The sequence below is a fragment of the Chionomys nivalis genome, chromosome X (assembly GCF_950005125.1).
Source record: "Chionomys nivalis chromosome X, mChiNiv1.1, whole genome shotgun sequence".
NCBI classification, from domain to species: domain Eukaryota; kingdom Metazoa; phylum Chordata; class Mammalia; order Rodentia; family Cricetidae; genus Chionomys; species Chionomys nivalis.
The window spans coordinates 112,913,513-112,934,193 of NC_080112.1; the positions used below are offsets into that span (position 1 = coordinate 112,913,513).

General features: G+C 35.3%; 1 protein-coding gene across 1 annotated transcript in view; it reads left to right on the forward strand.

Moving 5' to 3' along the window:
- Tenm1 (teneurin transmembrane protein 1) overlaps window positions 1–20,681 on the forward strand; it is an 836,340-nt gene that overhangs the window by 727,255 nt on the left and 88,404 nt on the right. Inside the window, exon 24 of the mRNA XM_057759068.1 lies at window positions 4,806–5,038. Within this exon, the coding sequence (XP_057615051.1) occupies window positions 4,806–5,038 (233 nt within the window). The remainder of the gene's footprint in view (window positions 1–4,805; window positions 5,039–20,681) is intronic.

The window sequence follows — 20,681 nt, forward strand, 5'->3', positions numbered from 1 at the left end:
ATATCTTTAAGTTGCAAGTATTTTTTTTCCTCACAAGACTCAAAAGTATAGTTGTCAATTATATCAAGAGACAATGACCATAATGACCTTTTTAAAGAGAGGGTTGCTTTTTGTATTTGGTAACTATCTTTAATAACACCGTTTTCCTTTCATATAACTAAGTGTATTCTATTTCCTCTCACCAAAGGAATTAACTGAAAATCTCCAAACTGACCATTTACTGACAAGGGCAGATAGCATTGAAATTAGTGCTGAGGATTTCTACTCATTGTTGCACTGCATGTTGTCATAACTACACGAACTTTCTTAAATTTCAAAGGGGAATATGGAATTCTTTCATTCCCAAGTGCCAGTTGTCTTTAAAATAGCACAAGTAGGGTTTGGAATATGGATTGTAGTTGGGAAATGCCTCTTCCCAAATGCTATTGAACAAAATCAGCCTTGCAACTTTGGCATAACTGATTGTTTAAGCAAATTCAGTTGGTTGCCAATTTGCTTACTATTGCATGTTAATAATTATAAGTGTTAATTCTCCATTTAAAAAAATCTATGTGATTTTAAGTGATATGAATGAAGTGATCACTGGTAACTTGAAGATCAATGGCTCGAGTATAAAACTAGCTAGAAGATGACAGAGTAGGTCTAACACCTAAATTGCAAAAGAAATCCTCTGTCAAATTGATATGCATTTAGTCATGTTGGGGTAAAGCAAATAGAAATGTAGTTGCAGCAAGCTTACATGTTTTCAGAAAGCAAAAAGAAATCATTGTCAATGGAGCTCAAGTGTACTTGGGAAATGGTATGAAATGGTAGAAAATTGCATATCAATACAAGGTAGTTTTCTGTCAAGAAAATAACAACATTAACCAAATTTTATTTTGATATGTTGGACTACTCCCTTTTCTCAAAACCAGTACACAAATTTGAACAAGAGCCTTTATGAAGAAAATACATCGTTACTCAGGAAAATGTGAGAACACGGGTTGTCTTTTCCACTTGCACATCAAGAGTGTTCTGTTGGCATTTTGCATATACAGTCACATGGCATCCAATCTAATCTTAGTAAGGGCACAAAACTGTTAGTGACCTTGGGCAAGCCCCTTATGGTGCTGGGTTTCCCCAGCTGAAATTTGAGGTGAATACTAATTCTAACTTAGCTTACAGGCACATTGGAGATATTCAATAATGAATGAATGTAATGCATTCCAAACTACTTTTGTGCGAATAACATTTCTCTTAGAAAAATAGCCCATGGTCCCTACCTAAACAAAGCATGATTAATCTGGCACAGTTGAAACTGCACAAATTGGATACCAAAGTATTAAAGGTTATTTCCAGGAAAGGTTGCAACCCATCCTTTACTCTAGGAAAATCTAAGTATGTTGGAGAAGTATTAATCTAAAAGTTAAAAAAAAAAAAAAAGATGAACTAAAGAAATAAAAAGTTTTACTCACCAACTATTTGAGAAATCTTTGCTGTAGAGATGCTTTGGGGGTAGAGCTGCCAAATCATTTTGGAATCTGGTGGTGTCCTTTACAATTTACATATAGCACCTCTTATGGTGGTTCCAGGGTTGAAAAACTCCCTGAAATCTACTGAGTTATGTTACTCAAAGAAGGTAAGTAGAAAAAAAAATCCAACTATTCCAACTGAATCTGATTTTCTTCCAGTACAAACTGAATTTCATTACCATTTGCCAACTTTATAATTATTAACATACATAAATATGCTTAGAGGGCAATTGCAATTAAGAGAATGTCAATCCTTAAAAGATCTCTTTCTTTCTTCTGACGAGACTCTCCCCTCCACTTTCTTTGGCTAAGTACCCAAAAGCCTGAACTCTTTTCATGCCTTATTTTTATGCCATACACTCCAGTTCTTGTTCAGAACTTGCTGAATACTGACCTTTTCAGGTGCTATTGGACATCAAGGGCAGAGAGATGGATATGGTCTTTGTATGCAGACAGGTCACAATGTTTTTAGGAAGAGAGTTACCTGTAAAGATAATACTTAGAACCTTCAATCCATTCTTGCTTTTTAATACCATTCCCAAATAATAGGAACCATTGTTTTTCAAGAAAGGCTGGTTTTGGTATAATGGAAGGAAGGATTTAAGATGAGTATAGAACATTCTTGCAGTGCCAGAAGTAATTAAGTCTTGACATTATCATCATCATAACCATAATAATAAATATTTATGGATGCACATAAAATGTGCATATAATCCAAGAGAAAGAGTTCTTAGTGGTAGCAACTGGGACAACATAAAATAGCATTGGATTTCATTTTCTGCAAGTATAAAATAAATGTCTGTGGAGCCCATACTGATATTTTTAAAAACTCATACCTTTATTAAATAAATGAAAAATATAAATCACGCATCCGAAAATTATAATTTATGTGATGATCTACTCTCAAGGGTGTGAGATGTAATTCCTGATAGCTTAAGTCTTCTCTGTGGATAATTATGTCCCTCCAGGAAAGACAGTAAGGAATGCTTTTTATAGTAAGGAAAAATGGCTCTCCCAGGAGGTTGAGATCAAGCTGGTCAGTGATAAGTTTTGTTGATTGTTTACAAAGTAAGTGGGATTTGGTGAAAATGAAACTTTTCCATCAAAACTCTACAATTCCTATCTGAGAAGTGTATTAGACAAATTCCTGTAAAGGGATTTCCTGTAGAATAGCTGACAAATGGTCTTACAACTGGTAAGGTCATCAAAACCAAGGAAAGTTCAAGAAAATGTCATGGGCCAGAAAAGTCTAAAAAGACATGATGACTAAATGTAATTTGCTGTCTTGGAATGGGAAAATGATCTTAGATTATTATTATTATTAATAATAATAATAATAAATAACAAACTAAGAGAATCAAATAAAACATAGACTTCAATTAGTAGTTTAAAAACACTAATACAGTATGATAGATATTCCTACATCACAAATCCCTCTTCTCTGATCATTTCTCTCCCTTTTCACATTTTCTATACTAATACGTGACTTATGAGAGTCATACCTTGTTTACTTATCGGTCTACTTGACTAGGCTGTGAGTTTGATGAAGAAAATGGTTGTATCTTATACACAAGTTGGCCTTTATCCCATAGCACAAGTTCCTGAGCACATTTCAGGTATTTAGAATATGTATTTTTAACGAATTAATAAACAAGCACACAACATAGAAATGGCACCGTGAATGCTCCAGTAAGAGAGGATGTGTGCTTGAACTAGCAGAGATAATGGGAAATACTGAAGAAGTTAGTAGAAACAAGAGCATGATGTTCCATAGACATGAGAAATGGTAGAAAGAAGTTGGAAAAGAATGATATCTTGCTTCTGGCACAGAGAGTAGGTACTAAGTAGAGTTCTCAGCACTAAACGTACTAGAAATAAACATGAAATGATTGCCTTCCTGCTAATTCTCACAGTTCATTAGACTGGGGAACACTCATACTTAAACAAGTCATTTAATTTGTATGTATTCTTCCTAAACATTATGCAAACAACCCAATGTAGAAATTTAGGGAAGGCTTCCTTCATGAGAAGCTGCCTGGGTAAAGACACTAAAAGCATGTGAAAATAGATGAGGTAGAAAGGGTTATTATACTGCATCAAAAATGTACAATATCTCTAACTATAGAAGTGGTCAGAATAATTATGAAGACACTATGAAAAAATGAATACAACTTCATAAACACCTTCATTGTGACATACAACAGAGGTGAATCTATGTACCCAACCATGTGACTATGTATGCTGGTTAATTTTTGCCAGCATGACAGAAACTAGAGTCACTTGGGTGGAGGTAACCTCAACTAAGAAACTGCCTCCATGAAACTGGCCTATGAGCATATTAGTGGGGCATTGCTGTGATTGCTGATTGGTGTGAGTGGGGTGGGCCCAGTCCACTGTGTGCAGTGTCACACCTGGGAAGGTCATCCTGAGTCAAGCCTAGTAATCCATGGAGAGCGAGTCAGTAAGCACCATTCTTCCATGGTCTTTGATTACGTTTCTGCCTCTAGTTTCCTACCTTATTTTGGCTTCACTAAATGGTGGACTCTAACCTATAAGGGGTAGTAAACCCATTCTTCTACAGTTATGCTTAGCTCATGGTATTTATCATGGCAACAGCAACAAAGAAAAAAATCTCGAATGTCATGATATATACATATATATATACATATATATGTCATAATTTAGAAATGTTAAATTTCACCAGTGTCTGACAGAAGGGAAAGTGTGTAGAGAAGCATTGCTCACTTCAAAGAGGGAATTTGGAACTTTAATGGTATTCTCTTAGACATGTCCCTCCAAGATCAATAGTCTTCTAGTTTGAAACATGCCTTGTAATCTACAACAGGCACCTAGGAAGATGGCAGTGTCCCGAGGGGAGGCAGAAAGACCAAAAGACCAAGGAACAATTTGCTGAGAGATGGGTAAGAAGGTGAAAACAAGAATTGTGTTAAATTTGGTGAGTTCAAAGTGACCTTGACCCAAGCAATCACCCAGCTGGTAACTGGATGACGGAATAGGAAAAGCAGCTCCTGAGATATTTTTCTCTGTTTCTTTCTACTCTCGATAAACAGCATCAAAATGTCAGCATCGTTATAGGTTAGCTGGATGATTTGGATTCTCTCATACCTAGACCCATTATTAGAAAAACAAATACATGTCTAGACCCTTGGTACATACACAGGAAGATACATCAATTCTTTCATCTATTAAAATATTTTTCCACTTGTGACAGACTCCAAGGGTATATGTTGAACAAAATGCTTTTAGTGACTTATTTTTTTTCCTCTTCCCTAGCACAAGCCCGGCACACAAGTACTATCTGGCTATGGACCCTATGTCTGAATCACTCTACCTATCAGACACCAATACTCGAAAGGTCTACAAACTGAAATCTCTTGTGGAAACAAAAGATCTGACTAAGAATTTTGAGGTGGTGGCTGGCACAGGTGATCAGTGTCTTCCTTTTGACCAGAGTCACTGCGGAGATGGTGGCAAAGCCTCAGAAGCATCACTGAACAGCCCTCGAGGTAAAATAAACAGAAATTCATTCCTCAATTGACTACAGATTTTGTTTGATATCACCAAATCTAAAAGCTATTGTCATATTGTGTCTATCTCAACAATCTTCCTCTCACAGACAGCTTTTCCAGAGTCTTATCACCGAAGAAAGGTACATCAAGGCAAAATTTTAGATGATATGCATTAGTTAGTACGATCACAATTGTTACCAAATGATTGCTATGATTTTAGTGTGGTTAGCAAATAACTACTGCCCAGGGCCATTGAAGTGCCTCTCAAGATTTCTAACCTGTACTGGGTGCTGTTTTCTGGGAACTCCACACAATCCAGCACTTAAGGAGTTAACTGGTCCCAGTCTTGCTGGGAGCCTATTCGAGTGGCCACCATTACAAGAGGCTCCACTCTCTTGTTTCTGCTCTGTGGCCTGCATTGGATCTAGGGAGGTCTGTTGCCAACTTTTAGCACTGTCAGAAATGCTGAATATCTCACAGCATCTCTATCTTTTGCTTAACAACCATTAATGAACCTTTCTTCCTTTGAAGAATCTAGATATTTTTTAAGCTATTTTTCTTTTTCTCTTTACTTAAATCAACTCTGGAATAAAAGATTCCAATTATTTTGCTTTTAGTGGGAGTTTAGCCTTATTTAAAAAAAAAAAAAAAACTTCATTTCCCTATCTTGCAAGACCAATCTTTACCTCAATTGCCTGTATTTTAATGCATATGTATGTGTCTCCCAATTAACTTTATAATTTCATAGTACTCAATCATATGTCCACCTTAGACTACTAAATTTACAGATGCTCTGTCATCATGTATCATCTAGCTCATCTGCTTAATTGTTCAGACATTCTTGGTTCTTTCTCCTACGTTTTTATAGATACGTGTGTACATACTTATTTTAGTGAGTTTTACAAAGTATTCATTTCACTGGATTTCACAAAGCCAGCATTGAGTATTAAACATAATACACCTTTATTGCAGAAAATACAAAGGGAAGAATGAGAATAGTTTTAATTAAAATCAGCATACACTTAGCACATACAGAAAATTACCATTAACATTATAGTATTTATTTTTTTTAGAATTTTTATGTGTAGCATATGTTTTATTTCTCTCAGAGTAGATTCATCATATATATTGTCATTCTTTAATGTATTATAAATACCTTTCCATGTCAATAAATACTGTGAGGCCAATGTATTTAATTTGATAGAAAGCCACTTACTATTTCAAATATTAAGAGATTATTCTATAGCCATATGACATTTGCCATACTGGAATTAAATTCCAACTACTATGATAGTTCAAAGTATTCAGGTTCGTCAACTACCATTTCTCCATTAAAGCCCTTCTGGCCAACCCCAGCCCGTTAAAGATTAAATTCTTAAATATTATCTACAGTCTTAAATTAGCACTAGGTCATGTTTTTGCCTTCTTTTGTTTCTCAGTTCCTTCATAAATAGAAAGATTTTTTCTATAAAATGTTGCAAAGAGAAACTGCATCTAATATTTTATAAATTTACCCATTCCCTACCTACTCTGAACAGGATGTAGAATCCATCAAATTTGTTTATTTTACAATTGATCAATTAAATAAGTCTCACTTATGCCAGGTATTCCCTAAGGGAATGTAAATCTCCCAAGTATTATAGTAAAGTGTTTCTTCTTCTCTGTGCCAACTCCTATTGCATCCACACACTGGGCCCACAATAAATATTCAAGAAGTAAGTGAATAACTCAGGTGCAACATATAATCAGCTCATCTTTGAAGAAAATATATCAGATTGGATCTTACATTTTATATTGATTTAAAACTCTTGTGAGTATTATAAAGATTTCTGCATACGCAATAAGGAGGAATCAGGCTTGTATTGTGCATAAAATTGACATCCTCCTGAGTCTCTGCTAGTCTGAAAACCACTCCTCTCACCTACCCCATTCAGCCTGCCACATAGAGAATGACTATTTCTGCTTTTCCAAATAAAACAAAGAATTGGTTTGCTGTAGTTTTCCTGCTTAGAAAGCAGCAATAAGAGCACTGATTAGCAGGATTTGCATGAACTCTTGAAGTATCAGTAATTAGAGCACCAAAAATTATACATCTATTAAAGCTAATATCAAACAGTTTTTGTTCTTTTTGTCATATCTACTAGTATGTGTTCATTCATATTGATTCACTTAACTTTCTTTACACATATGGTCTTTGCCATAGTCTAATACTTTCAAAACAGCCCTGAGTACATCAGGCACAGACAGACATCTGATTGTCTGAACTTACCTGAACAACATTCACATACTGTTCTTGAAGCTGAGGTTTACAGTATTTGTCCAGACACAATGAGTGAACTGGAATACCTAAAGAAGTGAAAGTTATGGTATATACTATGTAGGTATGTACCATATCCTTTGACCATGAAAACAATGTTTGATATCACTCAGATTGTAGTGGAACGTCAGTACACACATCAGTCACTTTAAACATCCTGGTGAGAAACTCAAGGACCCAGCTGCAACTCCCATCTCCATAATGAACCTAGACACACTCAACTGTCAGTGACTCCGAAGTTTGAGTCTTACATGGAATGCTGCTATAGGGCAATTTCATAAACTTTTTAGAAGGGAAATTCATGCATGCAAGAAGTTATTAAATTACAGTGTGTAAATTGAGAAAAGAGTATGACTAATTGATAATTTCATCTTTGAAGTTTTCCTGCATACTCTTTGTCTCTCAAGAAAGTGTCATTTGTTTGTAGTTTTGCTATACGATTGTCTGTCATGTGCACCAGCTCCTTCTTGCCACTCCTTTGGAAGACAGCAACTGTTTAATGGATTGCTTTAAGGAGAGGCTTAAAATTTTCCCCTCACACTGAAGCTCATAAAGAAAATCTGTAGATCAGTAGAAAATGGAAATGTACATCTGGGAGTACCATTTCTTGGTTAGGAAAGAAAGCTTACTCTAAGACAGAAGTTCTCATTCCACATAGGTTAGCATATCAGCTATCATGCATATAAGATATTTACATTACAATTCATAACCATAGCAAAATTACAGTTAGGAAGGAGTAATGAATTTATGATTGAAGGTCACCACAATATGAAGACCTATATTAAAGTTTTGCAGCATTAGGAAAGTTGAAAGCCACTGCTCTCACACTTTAACAAGCAACATATTGCAATTTTATGCAGACATTCCAACATTCCATAATTACTCAAGGTTAAGGCTAGGAAATGTTGAACACCAAAGCAGCTCATTAATTTTCTGAACCTATTCTAAAACCAAGTTGAAATATAATGCATTTTGAGATCCCTGTGCTAAAGTTGGAGTAAATTATTAAATCCCATCAAAAGCCTACCAACCAAAGTTCAGAGATCAGGTGTGTTGCAATTCACTTTGCTTTCTTCATTTGTTTGTGTTTGTGAGAAATGGCAGCCAATTGAGAATTCCAGGCTAGAGAGTCTAAATGTCCTTGATTTACCCATATAATGGCCATGTTTTCCTTGAATGGTTGTACAAGTCACTATCCCTTACCATGGTTCCCTTTCCCTCAACACTAAAATAGACAATAATGCTGTTAACTATTTTTGAGCCAGCTTGAATTTTAACACAGGATCATGAAATTTCTCATGTCTAAGTTGAAGAATTCAAAATGGTCTCATTTTGGATTCTAATGGAATACAGTAAAGATTGCTATAGCATTCAGAGAAACTACTGTGTGTTACTCACTTTGTACAGTGCTATGATTCCCATTGTACAAGAGGAAACTGAAACTCAGATAGAGCAAGAGATTTGCCCAGAATACATGGTATGCAGGTAACAACCCAAAACTCAAACCAAGTTAGCTTCATGTATAAAACATCTTCTATGAAGAAGCCTACAATAGAACTATACCATATTCCACATCTTTGGACTAAAATTCAGGATCTCTGTGGAGGATACAAATTTGGGGAAATGCTTTGTAATGTAGTGACTTGTATTCCACAGGAAAAAAAAATCTTTATAAGGCAAGTCATTTCCGGTTAAGTTTCATTTTCCTATTACAACACTTTCTCTGATTTTTAACTAATTATGTACTGATAGTGCACCATATAACATTTACATAGTTTGTAAATGTAATTATTCAAATAAATCTCCAGGAAACCTTGTCACTTCTCTTTGGAAGATTCTGCAACTAGGAACTTTACCAAATTTTCCTTAAGGGACCAAGACAGGAAACCTTCATTTTATTAAATGTCCTGACTGCAGTAGTAACTACAAATTTGGTTTGAAGGAAAAAATTGGAGCATCCTCAAATAGAATTTCATATGATAGTCCCTGGGTTCTTCTCCTGGGAAGAAACCTTTATCTCTTCCGGTGTAATAAACTTTGATTTGAATCCCAATAACAAGAAACATTTGTCATTTAACTTATCAATACTTCAATGGGTTTCGCTAAGAAGAAGTTGAAGGAGCACCGTTCCCTAGCACTGTATATGAGTTTGAGTTGACTTTGAAAGATGCTTTTAAAACATGCATGGATGATGTCGTTGAAACTTAGGTTCCATTTATTATTTTTACTGCGACTTTCTTTAATTCTACAGAGAACTCAAACTAATGAGTCATGTAATAGATGACCAAGTACTTAAGCAAAATGTGAAATGGTACTAGGTAGGGTTATAAAACAAAATTGGTGACAAGCTGAATGCACTTGTGTTTTTCCAAGTAGATACAAAGGGTGAAGGATTGACAGGACAGGCTAAAATTTATCAATGACTTAATATGTTTCCTTAGACATCACCACAGATTATATCTCTGTTTTCAAGTGTGTCTTTAAATAAATTGACCTCAGAAGTCAGCAGGGCTTAGGCAATATCCAGTTGAGTGTAAACAGTTTTTCCATGGAAGAGAAATAATTCTTGTCTTTACACCTTTATTAGGTGCTTTAGGGTATTCATGACACTAGCTACATGATTCCTTTTAACTTTATAGGAAATTACAAAATCTGGATAATATAAAATCTAGAGACAATAGTTTCTGTTCTTTTCTAAATCTGAGGTACATTCCTAAACACTATTCTTTCCTTGGGCATCTGCATACTATTCCCAAATGGCATATATGTCATTAATAAGAAGATAATAAGACAACCATTAGTGACTTCTTACTGGCATCAGTGGTGTCTATTAGGAAGAGAACATAGTAGAGAAAAAGGAATTTGTTTTGGTTCTCCAGTGCAGTGAGGGCAGTAATGATTCTCGTACATTCCTTTAGTATATTATATGACTTCTTGGTAACAACCATTTGGAGGTATAAGAAGAATAATCCTGAACAAAATTACAGACAAGCCACGGCATTAATTTAAAATGCTGTATTTAAGACTCTAAAAAATAATAAGTGTTTTCTAGTTTAAAAAAAAATATTTCAGGGTAATAGCAGAAGTAAGGAAGTGAATAAGGAGTTATGATCTTATCCTAGAGTCAAAAGATTTGAGCCAGGCAGTGTGGCACATGCTTTTCATCCCAACACTCAGGAGGCAGAGATAGGGGGATCTCTGTGAGTTCAAGGCCAGTCTGTTCTATAGAGTGAGTTCCAGAACAGCCAGAGCTACACAGAGGAATCTTGTCACAAAAAACAAACAAAAATTTTGATACATGAGTGGGCTTTGATTAAGAGGGAGAACAACAGGATCAATGCCCATATGAACTCAGAGACTGTGACAGCATCCACAAGATCTGCATAAGTTCAAACCTGACAAAAATCCCAAGGACTGAGAAGGAGAAGTAGATGCAAAATACCACTCCTAACCAGAAAGTTATTTGGAACTGATATCTGCCAGGAGAGGGGAAATCATATTTTTCTAATGTTGTGTCACTGGCTATATCAACAACACTCCAGAACAGGCCCCATATCCGGGACTAGTTGAGAAACACAGAAGGGATTCCAGAGGGGCATTTGTGGTCTTTTTTGTTTCATTTTGTATGTTTTGGGTAGTTTTTGTCTTGCTGGGAGTTTTTATAGGTTTGTTTGTTTTGTTTTGTTTTGTTTTGAGAGAGAACATAAAGTTGGATGTGTGAGAAGATGGGGAGGATCTGGGAGGAGTTGGGAAAAGGGAAACAATAAGATCGAAATATAGTGTATGAAAAATATTTTTAAATAAAATGGGAATAGGAGGGAGAACAAAGACATAGCCCTAAGATTAAGATGAGGATAAGAGGTGCAAGAGTCATGAATCTCAGGGATTTCAAAGAAATATATCTTTTCTCTGAAGATGAGAGAATTAAAGTCAGGCATTGGGGTAAGTAAGAAAGATTTGAGAGAATCACTTAAATAAAATCTGCTTTTTAAGTTATATCAACCATCGGACACCTGTGGCCAAATTCCCAGCCACAGCTTGCAAGGTCCTTCCCATGTAATTTTGTTTTATCTAACATCCTTCTTAGGATTAGAAGCAGCTTATGGAAAATTTGTTTCAGAGTCTTCAACTTTTAACAAAATACTATTTTTAACCCCCCAATAATACTGTGATTTTTTTAGCCACATGGTATTCTTCAATGTTTTTCTTTGGTCAAAAATTTGAAACCTAATAATTCAAAAGTAATTTGATAGCATGTGGAATCTATGAAGAAATACCATGCAGCCATTAAAAAGATATAGAAATCTATTATATTAATGGAGATTTCTTTCATAAACTAAGTTCTTAGTATCTTAGAATTTACAGGGGCTACTGCAGAGAACATTCAGTACCATTCATACTAAGAGCTTAGTCAGTTTCTGTATACACTTGCTCTAATGTGTCTGCTAACAATGATGAAAGGAGTAGAACCTTGATTTGTGTGAGCAACTGTAACTTGAGGACTTTTCTGACTTGTCTGTTACAATTCAAAAGGCATAAGCAGCTGGTGAAAAAAAAGAAGTCGAAGATAGACTTGGCCTTGGCTAACTGCCTTTTCTGTATCTGTGCTTGAACTCTTTGTTAAGTGTTCATGTTTTGTAAAGTCACAGAAGTTTTAGTAAATGACCTCTTCTGCACTTATTGTAACTCCCATGCATATATCAATTCTGCAAACACTGTAATATTTTAGAGGACAAATATACTGATAACCACCCAGGTTCTAGAATCAAACTGAATTAGATATGAACCCCAGATTCTTCACTCTTGGGAAAGGTATTTAACTTTTCTGAGCTACAAATTCCTCATCCTGAAAGTGAAAATACTGATAGTACCACACAACTGATTTGTTCAATAAAGCAATAATAAAATAAAATATAAAACCACCAAATAAATAAGCTGCCTAACGAAATATATGGAATGGAGTGTATACACAGTAAATATTACCTATAGTTCTTATCAGTGTTGTTGTGTTGTTACTAATATTGATTACAGTAGCTGACAGTATACTGGAAAGGTTACTTTGAAAAGGGGTATGCTCTGTATCCTAGGGAAGGATGAAGCTCAGAGAATCAGGAGTCAAGATGGGTTAGGATACAATTGTTGTATGCGATTTGACTAAGTTCTGGTTTTCATTTGTGTTAGGTAATGCCCCACAAGTCACCTGTAGCCAGAATAATTCCCCCTTTGATTCACCATAAAATTTATTCTGCAAGAATTCTGTTCAGATGTAAACTTAGTGTCCAGAAAATGAAGTAGTCTGGGACAGCAGGATGTTAAAACACTTCATAGGAACCTTGAGGACATGGAGTATGGACATGTTTAGGTAGACAAGATCACCCAAAGACAGCAAATAGGATGTACCCAAGGCAACATGGAAAAGTCTGCTTCTGGATAATTGTTAGACTAGCAGGAGAGTGGGGAAAGGTGGAGGAATAACAATGAAATAAATACATCCATTGGTATCCATGAAGATGTCCAACTCTCTTATATCAAATGGCATAATATTTGCATGTGGTCTATGCACATTCTTTCTACCTTTTAAATCATCTCTAGATTACTTACAATATCTAATACAATGCAAATGCTATGTAAATGGTTTAGGGAATGATAAAAAGAAAAAACCTGTGAACATTCAATTGCAGTTGAAATTTCTTTTTAATATTTTCGATCTATAGTTAGTTGGATCCACGGGTATAGAATTCGCATATACAGAGAGCTGGCTGTACTTTATCTTCACAGCACACTGTCAAGAGTGCAACTCATAATCCCCTCAATTTAAGACTGGAAGCATAGAACTATAATTATTTTTTTTTAAATTTAAGATCACTCCCCAAACTAATTTTACTTCTTTATCACAGCCCCTCGGTGTCATGCATTTCCCATTTGTTCACTTAAGAATCACCTCAACTGATTTCAAAGAAAACTCCCTGACCAAAAAATAAAATAATGACAGAAATCACACGCTAACAGACTGCAAATCATTTGAATCATATTTTGAGTGCTGTATTATGGTAACCTATAAATAACTAATTGCGTAAAATTGCTTTAGTAGTTTCTAGATGGCAGCTTTAATTAAAAGCACCAGAGACATTTAGAAGTTTAGAAATGGATGGCATGTAATTTGCCCTTTTACCAACCATAAAATGGTAATTAAGGAATTTGATTCACTTCTTCCTATTAAAAGTTTTATGAGAATAGCAAGTTCCTTCTAAATACAGTTTCTCTTCAGCAGAAGGTAGTAAGTTTGCTTTATCAGTCTTCTCCAGCAGGGTAAGATATTTTAATGTACAAATTCTTCAGAAGTTAATTAGGACATTTCCTTCTGTGTAAAGTGTTTGTTTTTAAGGCTCTAAAACATGAAAAAAATGTTAGAGTTAAAACTTTGATCAAAGCCCCATCCAAGATCAGTACAAAATGACCCTATAATTGCATGTTTGCTGAATGTATGGGGGTGAGCATGAAATCAAAGAAATGAAAACCTTGTGAGTCACAGTTTGGCGATTTCTGGTGAAATCTTCTATCTACAGTCCACTGATATTTCAGGGAATCCGAAATATTAACCTGTCAACAGAGGAAGCAATAATCAGATGGTGTTTTTAGCTTCTAGAAATACTAAATACTAAATAAATAAGCAGGTGTACAGAGTAAAACTCTAACAACATAAAGTAAACCAAGACATCTTTCAAAATCCGTTGACTTTAACATCACCATGAGCTAAATCACAACTGAATATGGAGTCATAAAGTTTATTTTTATTTTTTAATTCAACAATTGATTGCATTTTGGGGCCACTTCATCCAAGGATTACAGATGGCCCATACAAGAAAGGCAGCTGCCGTTTTGGTTTTAAAGAAAAGAAAAGCAGGTTTTTACAAGTTATCTATGCAAGCAACAAACTGATCAAGTGGGGGATGGTTTCAATGTCTCTTGGTGCCTCCCTGCAGCCCACAGTTTGTCTCCCCTGGATATAAATCTAACTTTGACTTCCTTCACCCCAGTTGGAAACAAATAAGCACACAGTAGCATGATTTAATATATAATATCTTCTTTAATATACTAAATGTTACCCTGAGCAGAGTATTTTCTAACTGATATTCTTCAGATTTTCTAGCAAATTGTGATCGATAAGAAAAACATACATATTATTTATACTATTTCTTATTTTAAGTATTTCTGTAGAAAGTGTGTATCCCCTTATTGTCTGCATTCAAAGACTGGTTATTTTCCCCACAAACCCCCACATGTTACTAACCTCTGAGACATAATGAAAATACAAAATAACATCCAGTGATAAGTGCAGAACACAAAATGGCATTGATTGTGTGCTGCTAAATCTGCAAAGGTTTGAGTGCAGTGTGGCTCTACGCTAGGAAAAGCGTGGAAGGAAGCATATCTAAATATCCATGCTCACTGCTACACAAGGAATTGCAAGTCATTTTGATTTTATTATCTTTAAGTTTCTGAGAAGGGATGGAGATGTAGCGCATTTTCCTTATATGTACAGAGCTTTGGATCCAGCTACAGCCCACCAAACAACAGACTTTTGCTATTTTTTACAAATTAACAGAACACAAAGTATTATATTCTAATTAGTGCTTAGTTATAAAATAAAATGCAGCTGTGCATATATGCATAACCACAGTACTGTAACACACACACACACCCACAAACATGCATTAACCTGTCTTTGTTTTCATGGCTGACAACTCTTCAGGAAAGAATATCACACTATAAAAAGTTGACAATGTGTTATTCTCATCTGAGCATTTTAAAGAACACCCAATGAAGGTGTCACACCATAAGTCAAGGAAGAAATGTAAATAAAAAGCCATTGCAATCCTAGCAGCCTGATAGTAAAAATATTTAATTACATTTATTTTAAAAGAGTAGTATAAAGAACAAAGATTTTAAGTATTCCATAGTCTCATTATTGATATAACTGAGCCTAAAGGTCTTGAAAAATATAAATGTAATAAGTCTCTATTGCTTGAAAGTTTGAACTATAGAGAAAAGTACAAAGAGAAACTTCCAAAGTTGTTTTCCATAAACACAGCCCTCTAATAGTAAGCCATTTTAGAAAATTGTTCCAAGTCCATCCACACCTATATGTTTTCCTTTACAATAGAATGCATACTATTGTATTTATTTCCTGACTAGCATATGATTTGTGGTACATTATATAATATTCACTGTTTTAACTATTTTGTATGTGCATTTCTCAAGCAATGCATACAGTCACATTCATGTGCAACAAGCACAGTTATCTATTTCTGATGTTTATCTTATGGTGTCATATGTCAAATCCAAAGTCTCAGATATGCCAATCACAAACTGTGCTACAGAGTCCAGTTACATACAAAATCTTTTTATTGTTTGAGGATTTCATACCTGCACATAATGTTTTTTGATCAAGTCTGTTCTCCTTCTGTTCCATCTAGATAAATTTTGGACATATAAAACTAATAGTATCTATTATTTGTAGATATATGAATATGCAAAAATATATTTTTAAATGTATAAGAATGATACGCACTAATTTCAGAATAGTGATACCTGTAAGGAAAAAAGGAAAGTGGATGGAAGACTGAAGTGGTGGTGATTCGACTGGATCCATGATGTTTTCTCTTTTCTGATGCGGGAACGAAATAGTGTTAAATTTGAGTGATGGGTGCATGGGTGTTAGTAGAATTGTGTCCTGACTTGTCTACCACTTCAAATGTTGCCCGGTTTTAAAACATTTTGAATCAGGAAGTGTGTTAGAAAACAACTTGAAAGTTTGTACCTGACGAATCCATTTCAAAAAGTATTTTATTTTGTTTTGTTTTAAACAAGGCTTTTTTTTTTCTTTCAATAGAGATGGTAGTCAAAACATTTAGGAAGGTATGAGGCACAGGTAACAATAATTGAGAACATTTAAGAGCATTGGCCTTGAACTAGTGTCTTTAGAGCACTATCTGGTTACCAGTATTCATCTCTTATTAACTGAACTTATTGGATTTAAGCCTCTCCTGTTAGCTACAAGCTTACCAGCACTTTTCGTACATGCCCACACTCAGAGTTACCTAAATGGCTGACTGTGAACTTCCTGAAAAAAAGCATCACTGTAATGAGTCAACTTTATCATTGACCAAAGTCCCTGTTTCCTCTGGAGTGAGTTCTGGCCCATTTACAGTTTCTCCCTGGGGAGTCACAGGATTAACCACTCAAATGTGAGGTTATCTTCCAGCCCCAAATATCAAAGCCTGACCAAGGAGCTCCAATGTTATTTGCTCTATTTTTCTTCCAGTTTCATTTACCAGCTACTCCATTTGGTTTTTCAAAATCTTGTTAAAGTGTGTAATGGATTTGAAGGAAAGGAAGGTGGGTAGGTGGCCCAATTTTACCAGCATTTACTCAGGAAAGGCAGCTGATTATAACAGTAATTTCCCTGAGTGGCCAAGAACCATTTCTCATCTTGGAAGGCATCTCTAACCCAAGAAAATTAAAGCCATACTAACAGATTGACAAGTCTACTTTGTCCCTCCCAAAGCTAAAATCTATCAGAATGGATTTTGCTAACACTAGTACTACAGTTTATTTCTGTGGTCCTTTCTCTATCATCTTGAACAAAGTAAAATCAGGACCGCAGGAAATCTACTACCCTGGCCCTATTTTAGGATTTAGTCTCACAAGGTGCCTTTTCGCCTTTTCTAAAATAGTAAAATGGGGGTGAAGGCCATGTCTATGGAGAGTGAACTGAATAGGGGCTATGTTAGATGATATAAAAGCTAAAGCTCACTAAGCAAGAAAATGTTTGTGAAACCACAGGTTAAAATTTAATTCCCTCTTTTTATGTTTAATGATGGGCAGTATTTTATTTCCCAAGTCCAGTTTTGACATTAAGACTTTATTCAAAGAATCAGTTTGAATATTTACAGGATGCTATCCAGATGTCACAGATGGTCCAAACCACCAGCTTGTGAACTGCACATAAACTGACCTTCTCTTGTTCCTAAAAAAAGTTAGAAATGTTTGGAAATTGAATTATGGAACCACTGCAGCTTCAAAATATCATAAATTAAAATTTTTCATTTTTCCTCTGTTTGCATTTTTATTTATAAGGCTGACTGTTATTAATTACTTTCTAATTGTTTATATTGTTCTATTTCTAATAAAGACCGGAGTCATTTATTCTACACACATATAAAGTCCTCCTTTATGTAGGAACTATGCTAATGCCAGTTATACAAAAGCCTGCTTGTTATCAGACCGATATCCAGAGCTACCATCATCTTAATTAATACTTCCAATATATTTAGTTGATTTCAATAAAACACTGGTGCCAATAGCTCCACATTGCAATTCATAAGACTCTCACTGATTTTAGCTACTTTGAAAAATCAACATCATCATCCTAGTATATATTATTAGGAAAAGAAGCATGTGTTCTCTGAGTTTCACTTTTTGGTTGAGCTTTTCAAACAACAAATTCAAAAGTCTTCAAGAAAGAAAAAAGGCATGGCCCTACCCTTAGGTAGAATATAATCTGCTTGGGAAGACAAGAGATGACTCATTATATGATATCAACATTAAACGTTGCAAGGGTTCAAGAAATGATTAATATCTTCGGATTAAAAAAAAGACAGTAAGGAAAATAGGGAAAAGGGCAGAGTAATCTGAAAGGGAGACTAGACAAAGGAAAACTGAGAACTAGCTTCTAACCTTTATCCATAATAGGTTAAGTCAACTCGAAAAGATAAAGGAATTCAAAGAACAAAGCAAAAGGGGAGAAAGTAAGTAACTGAGAATTAAAGGGTAACTGTAAAAGAGAAATAAAAGTATTTAGCTCTTCCTGTGAGTACATGGATTTGTTACTCAAGTCTTAATAACTGTACAAGTAAAACATATATTGTGCTTTTTTTCTTTGTTATTTGAATTGAAATTTGTGTAACCCAGGCTGACCTTGATTTTGCTGTACATGATCCTGGCCTTATACACCTGATCCTCCTGCCTCTATATCAAAGTGCTGGGGATTACAGGCATATGCTACTAGGTCCAGTGTTCTTGGGTACAGTCAGAAACATATCACATTCTTACTAATAGTGTAGGCTTTAGATTAGGAACTTAAAGTCATGTTGTACTTCAACCTTACCCACTTGGAATTGCATTATATACCTCTTCTAATTTCTACCATGCAAAAACACCACTAAAATTGCCAAGAAAATACCTTCATCAAGACATTTGCAAATACTAAAGTCAGTGTGTATATTGTAAATCATGTGACTAGCTGTGTGTTGCACCTTGACAGAAGACCAGAATTAGAACAGTAGAAAGAAGAAAGGGTGTGGCAGTCTGAGAAAATGGTATGGACCAAACAATGGGGATCAAAAAGTGGTGTGTTTCAGAGCTAACATAGACTGCTTACTGCTTTGACTGGAATAATAATGCGAGATGCTAGTCAGACTGATCACCACTGTCAGCATGGAGCAGATGTTGACAGAATTACACACGGGGCTTCTACCATCTAAGTCAAGCTATGTTGGAGTTGGTAATCATGTACTAGATATACCACAGCATGATACCAGAAAACTGTTAATCAGAATCATCAATAAATATTAACATCACTCGTGTTCACCTTTTGGAAAGATCTCACAGACAGGACAGCTGTTATTTTATTTGGCCTTTACAGTAACGTGCTGACATGGGCACCTCAGCTATGATTCCTACCAGTAGACAAAGATGAAAGACTGAGCACTGGGAGCTTAGGTACATTGGTTCAAGCTGCAGCCTCACAGCCCAAATTCCCTCTTCCTCTCATATCATTCATGAATGTATCTGTGTGATTCAATTTAGAGAATGAAAGGGATAGAAATGGCCTGGGGATGACCAATCAAGATGAGACATTGGAAATGACACGCATCTAGTTTCTTTCAATACTTTTTTACATAACCTTTTTGTGCCCAAGATTATAAAACCTGTAGATCAACTTGCCAAGTGGTGGTGCACAGAGTTCTTTGCTTCATGAAACTGAATATCCTGAATATCTTACTTTAACTCAGCTGTCATATTTTATTTTGTTTGTTTAAATAAATTTTTAGTGATTTTTACTGAGCTCTACATTTTTCGCTGCTCCCTTCCCTTCCTTACATTTATTTGTGTGTATGTGTTTGCACACACATACGCCACAGAACAAAAGCAGATTTCAGAAAGCACAACTCTCATAATTATGGGAGTTGGGTCTCTCTTTTTACACCATATGGGCCTGAGGGATCAGTGTTAGATCAGCGCAACTGGCTTTGTAACCTTGAGCAATGGAGCCATCTTGCTGGCTCTCAGCTGTCATGTGTGTTTGCATATGTGTGAGACAGAGAACAAGAAAGAGCCTAGACATGCATGTTGTTCTTCTGGTTGCACATTATTGATTGAGCTCAAAATGATCTTCCTTAATGTCTCTTGAACTGTATTTAAATAGGTGAAAAATTGTATGCACACGGTGCTCATTACCTTGCCTTATCTTTTACAAATGTCTGACTACTGCTTCTGACATAGTGAGCTTCTCTTCTGGCATTAGCTCCATTCACCAAGATGCATGGATGCTTGAAAGAATTTTATACAGGCTTTTTGTGTTGTTTTTGAGTGAACTCTAGCCTTCAAATGATTATCCTTTAAAAAAATCTTCATTCTCCTTTAGTTAGCCTACTGTTCTGAATAATAAGCACTATCATGTTACTGCTCTATATCCTGCTTTTACTGATCATTTGGCCAAGGTATTGTACATAGTTTGCTTTTTTTTATTAGAACATCTTGGTCATTCCTATACCTTGAGACTCATTTTCCCTAGAGTGAAACAACTGAAATTAGCTTTTTACTGGTCCATTGGCAATAAATGAACTTTCCTACCTTAGGCTAATTGTTCATATAAAGATCTTGGGGGATGCTTGTATTCTTAGGATGGCAGAAGCATTTCCTTTAAACATATCTTAGTCATTTCCTATATCTTAACCTGTATAGAGAAAGCCCCTTTTAAATCATACTCCAGATGCATATTTGGGGCAAGAATTTTATCATAAAAATAAATCAAGAAATGCACATCTCAATTTGGGCTAGAATCATCTACTTGCCCAAATCTCTCTTGCATATACACACAACATACAAACCAACTTCTATGAAGCAATGGGAAATAATTACATCAGTATTGGTGTCAAGTTTCATAGAAAAATTTTGATATACCAGTACTACCCTTGGCCTTAAGTCTTCCTTAACCAATTAATTGCACAAAATGGAGCTTCACTTATTGGATTATCT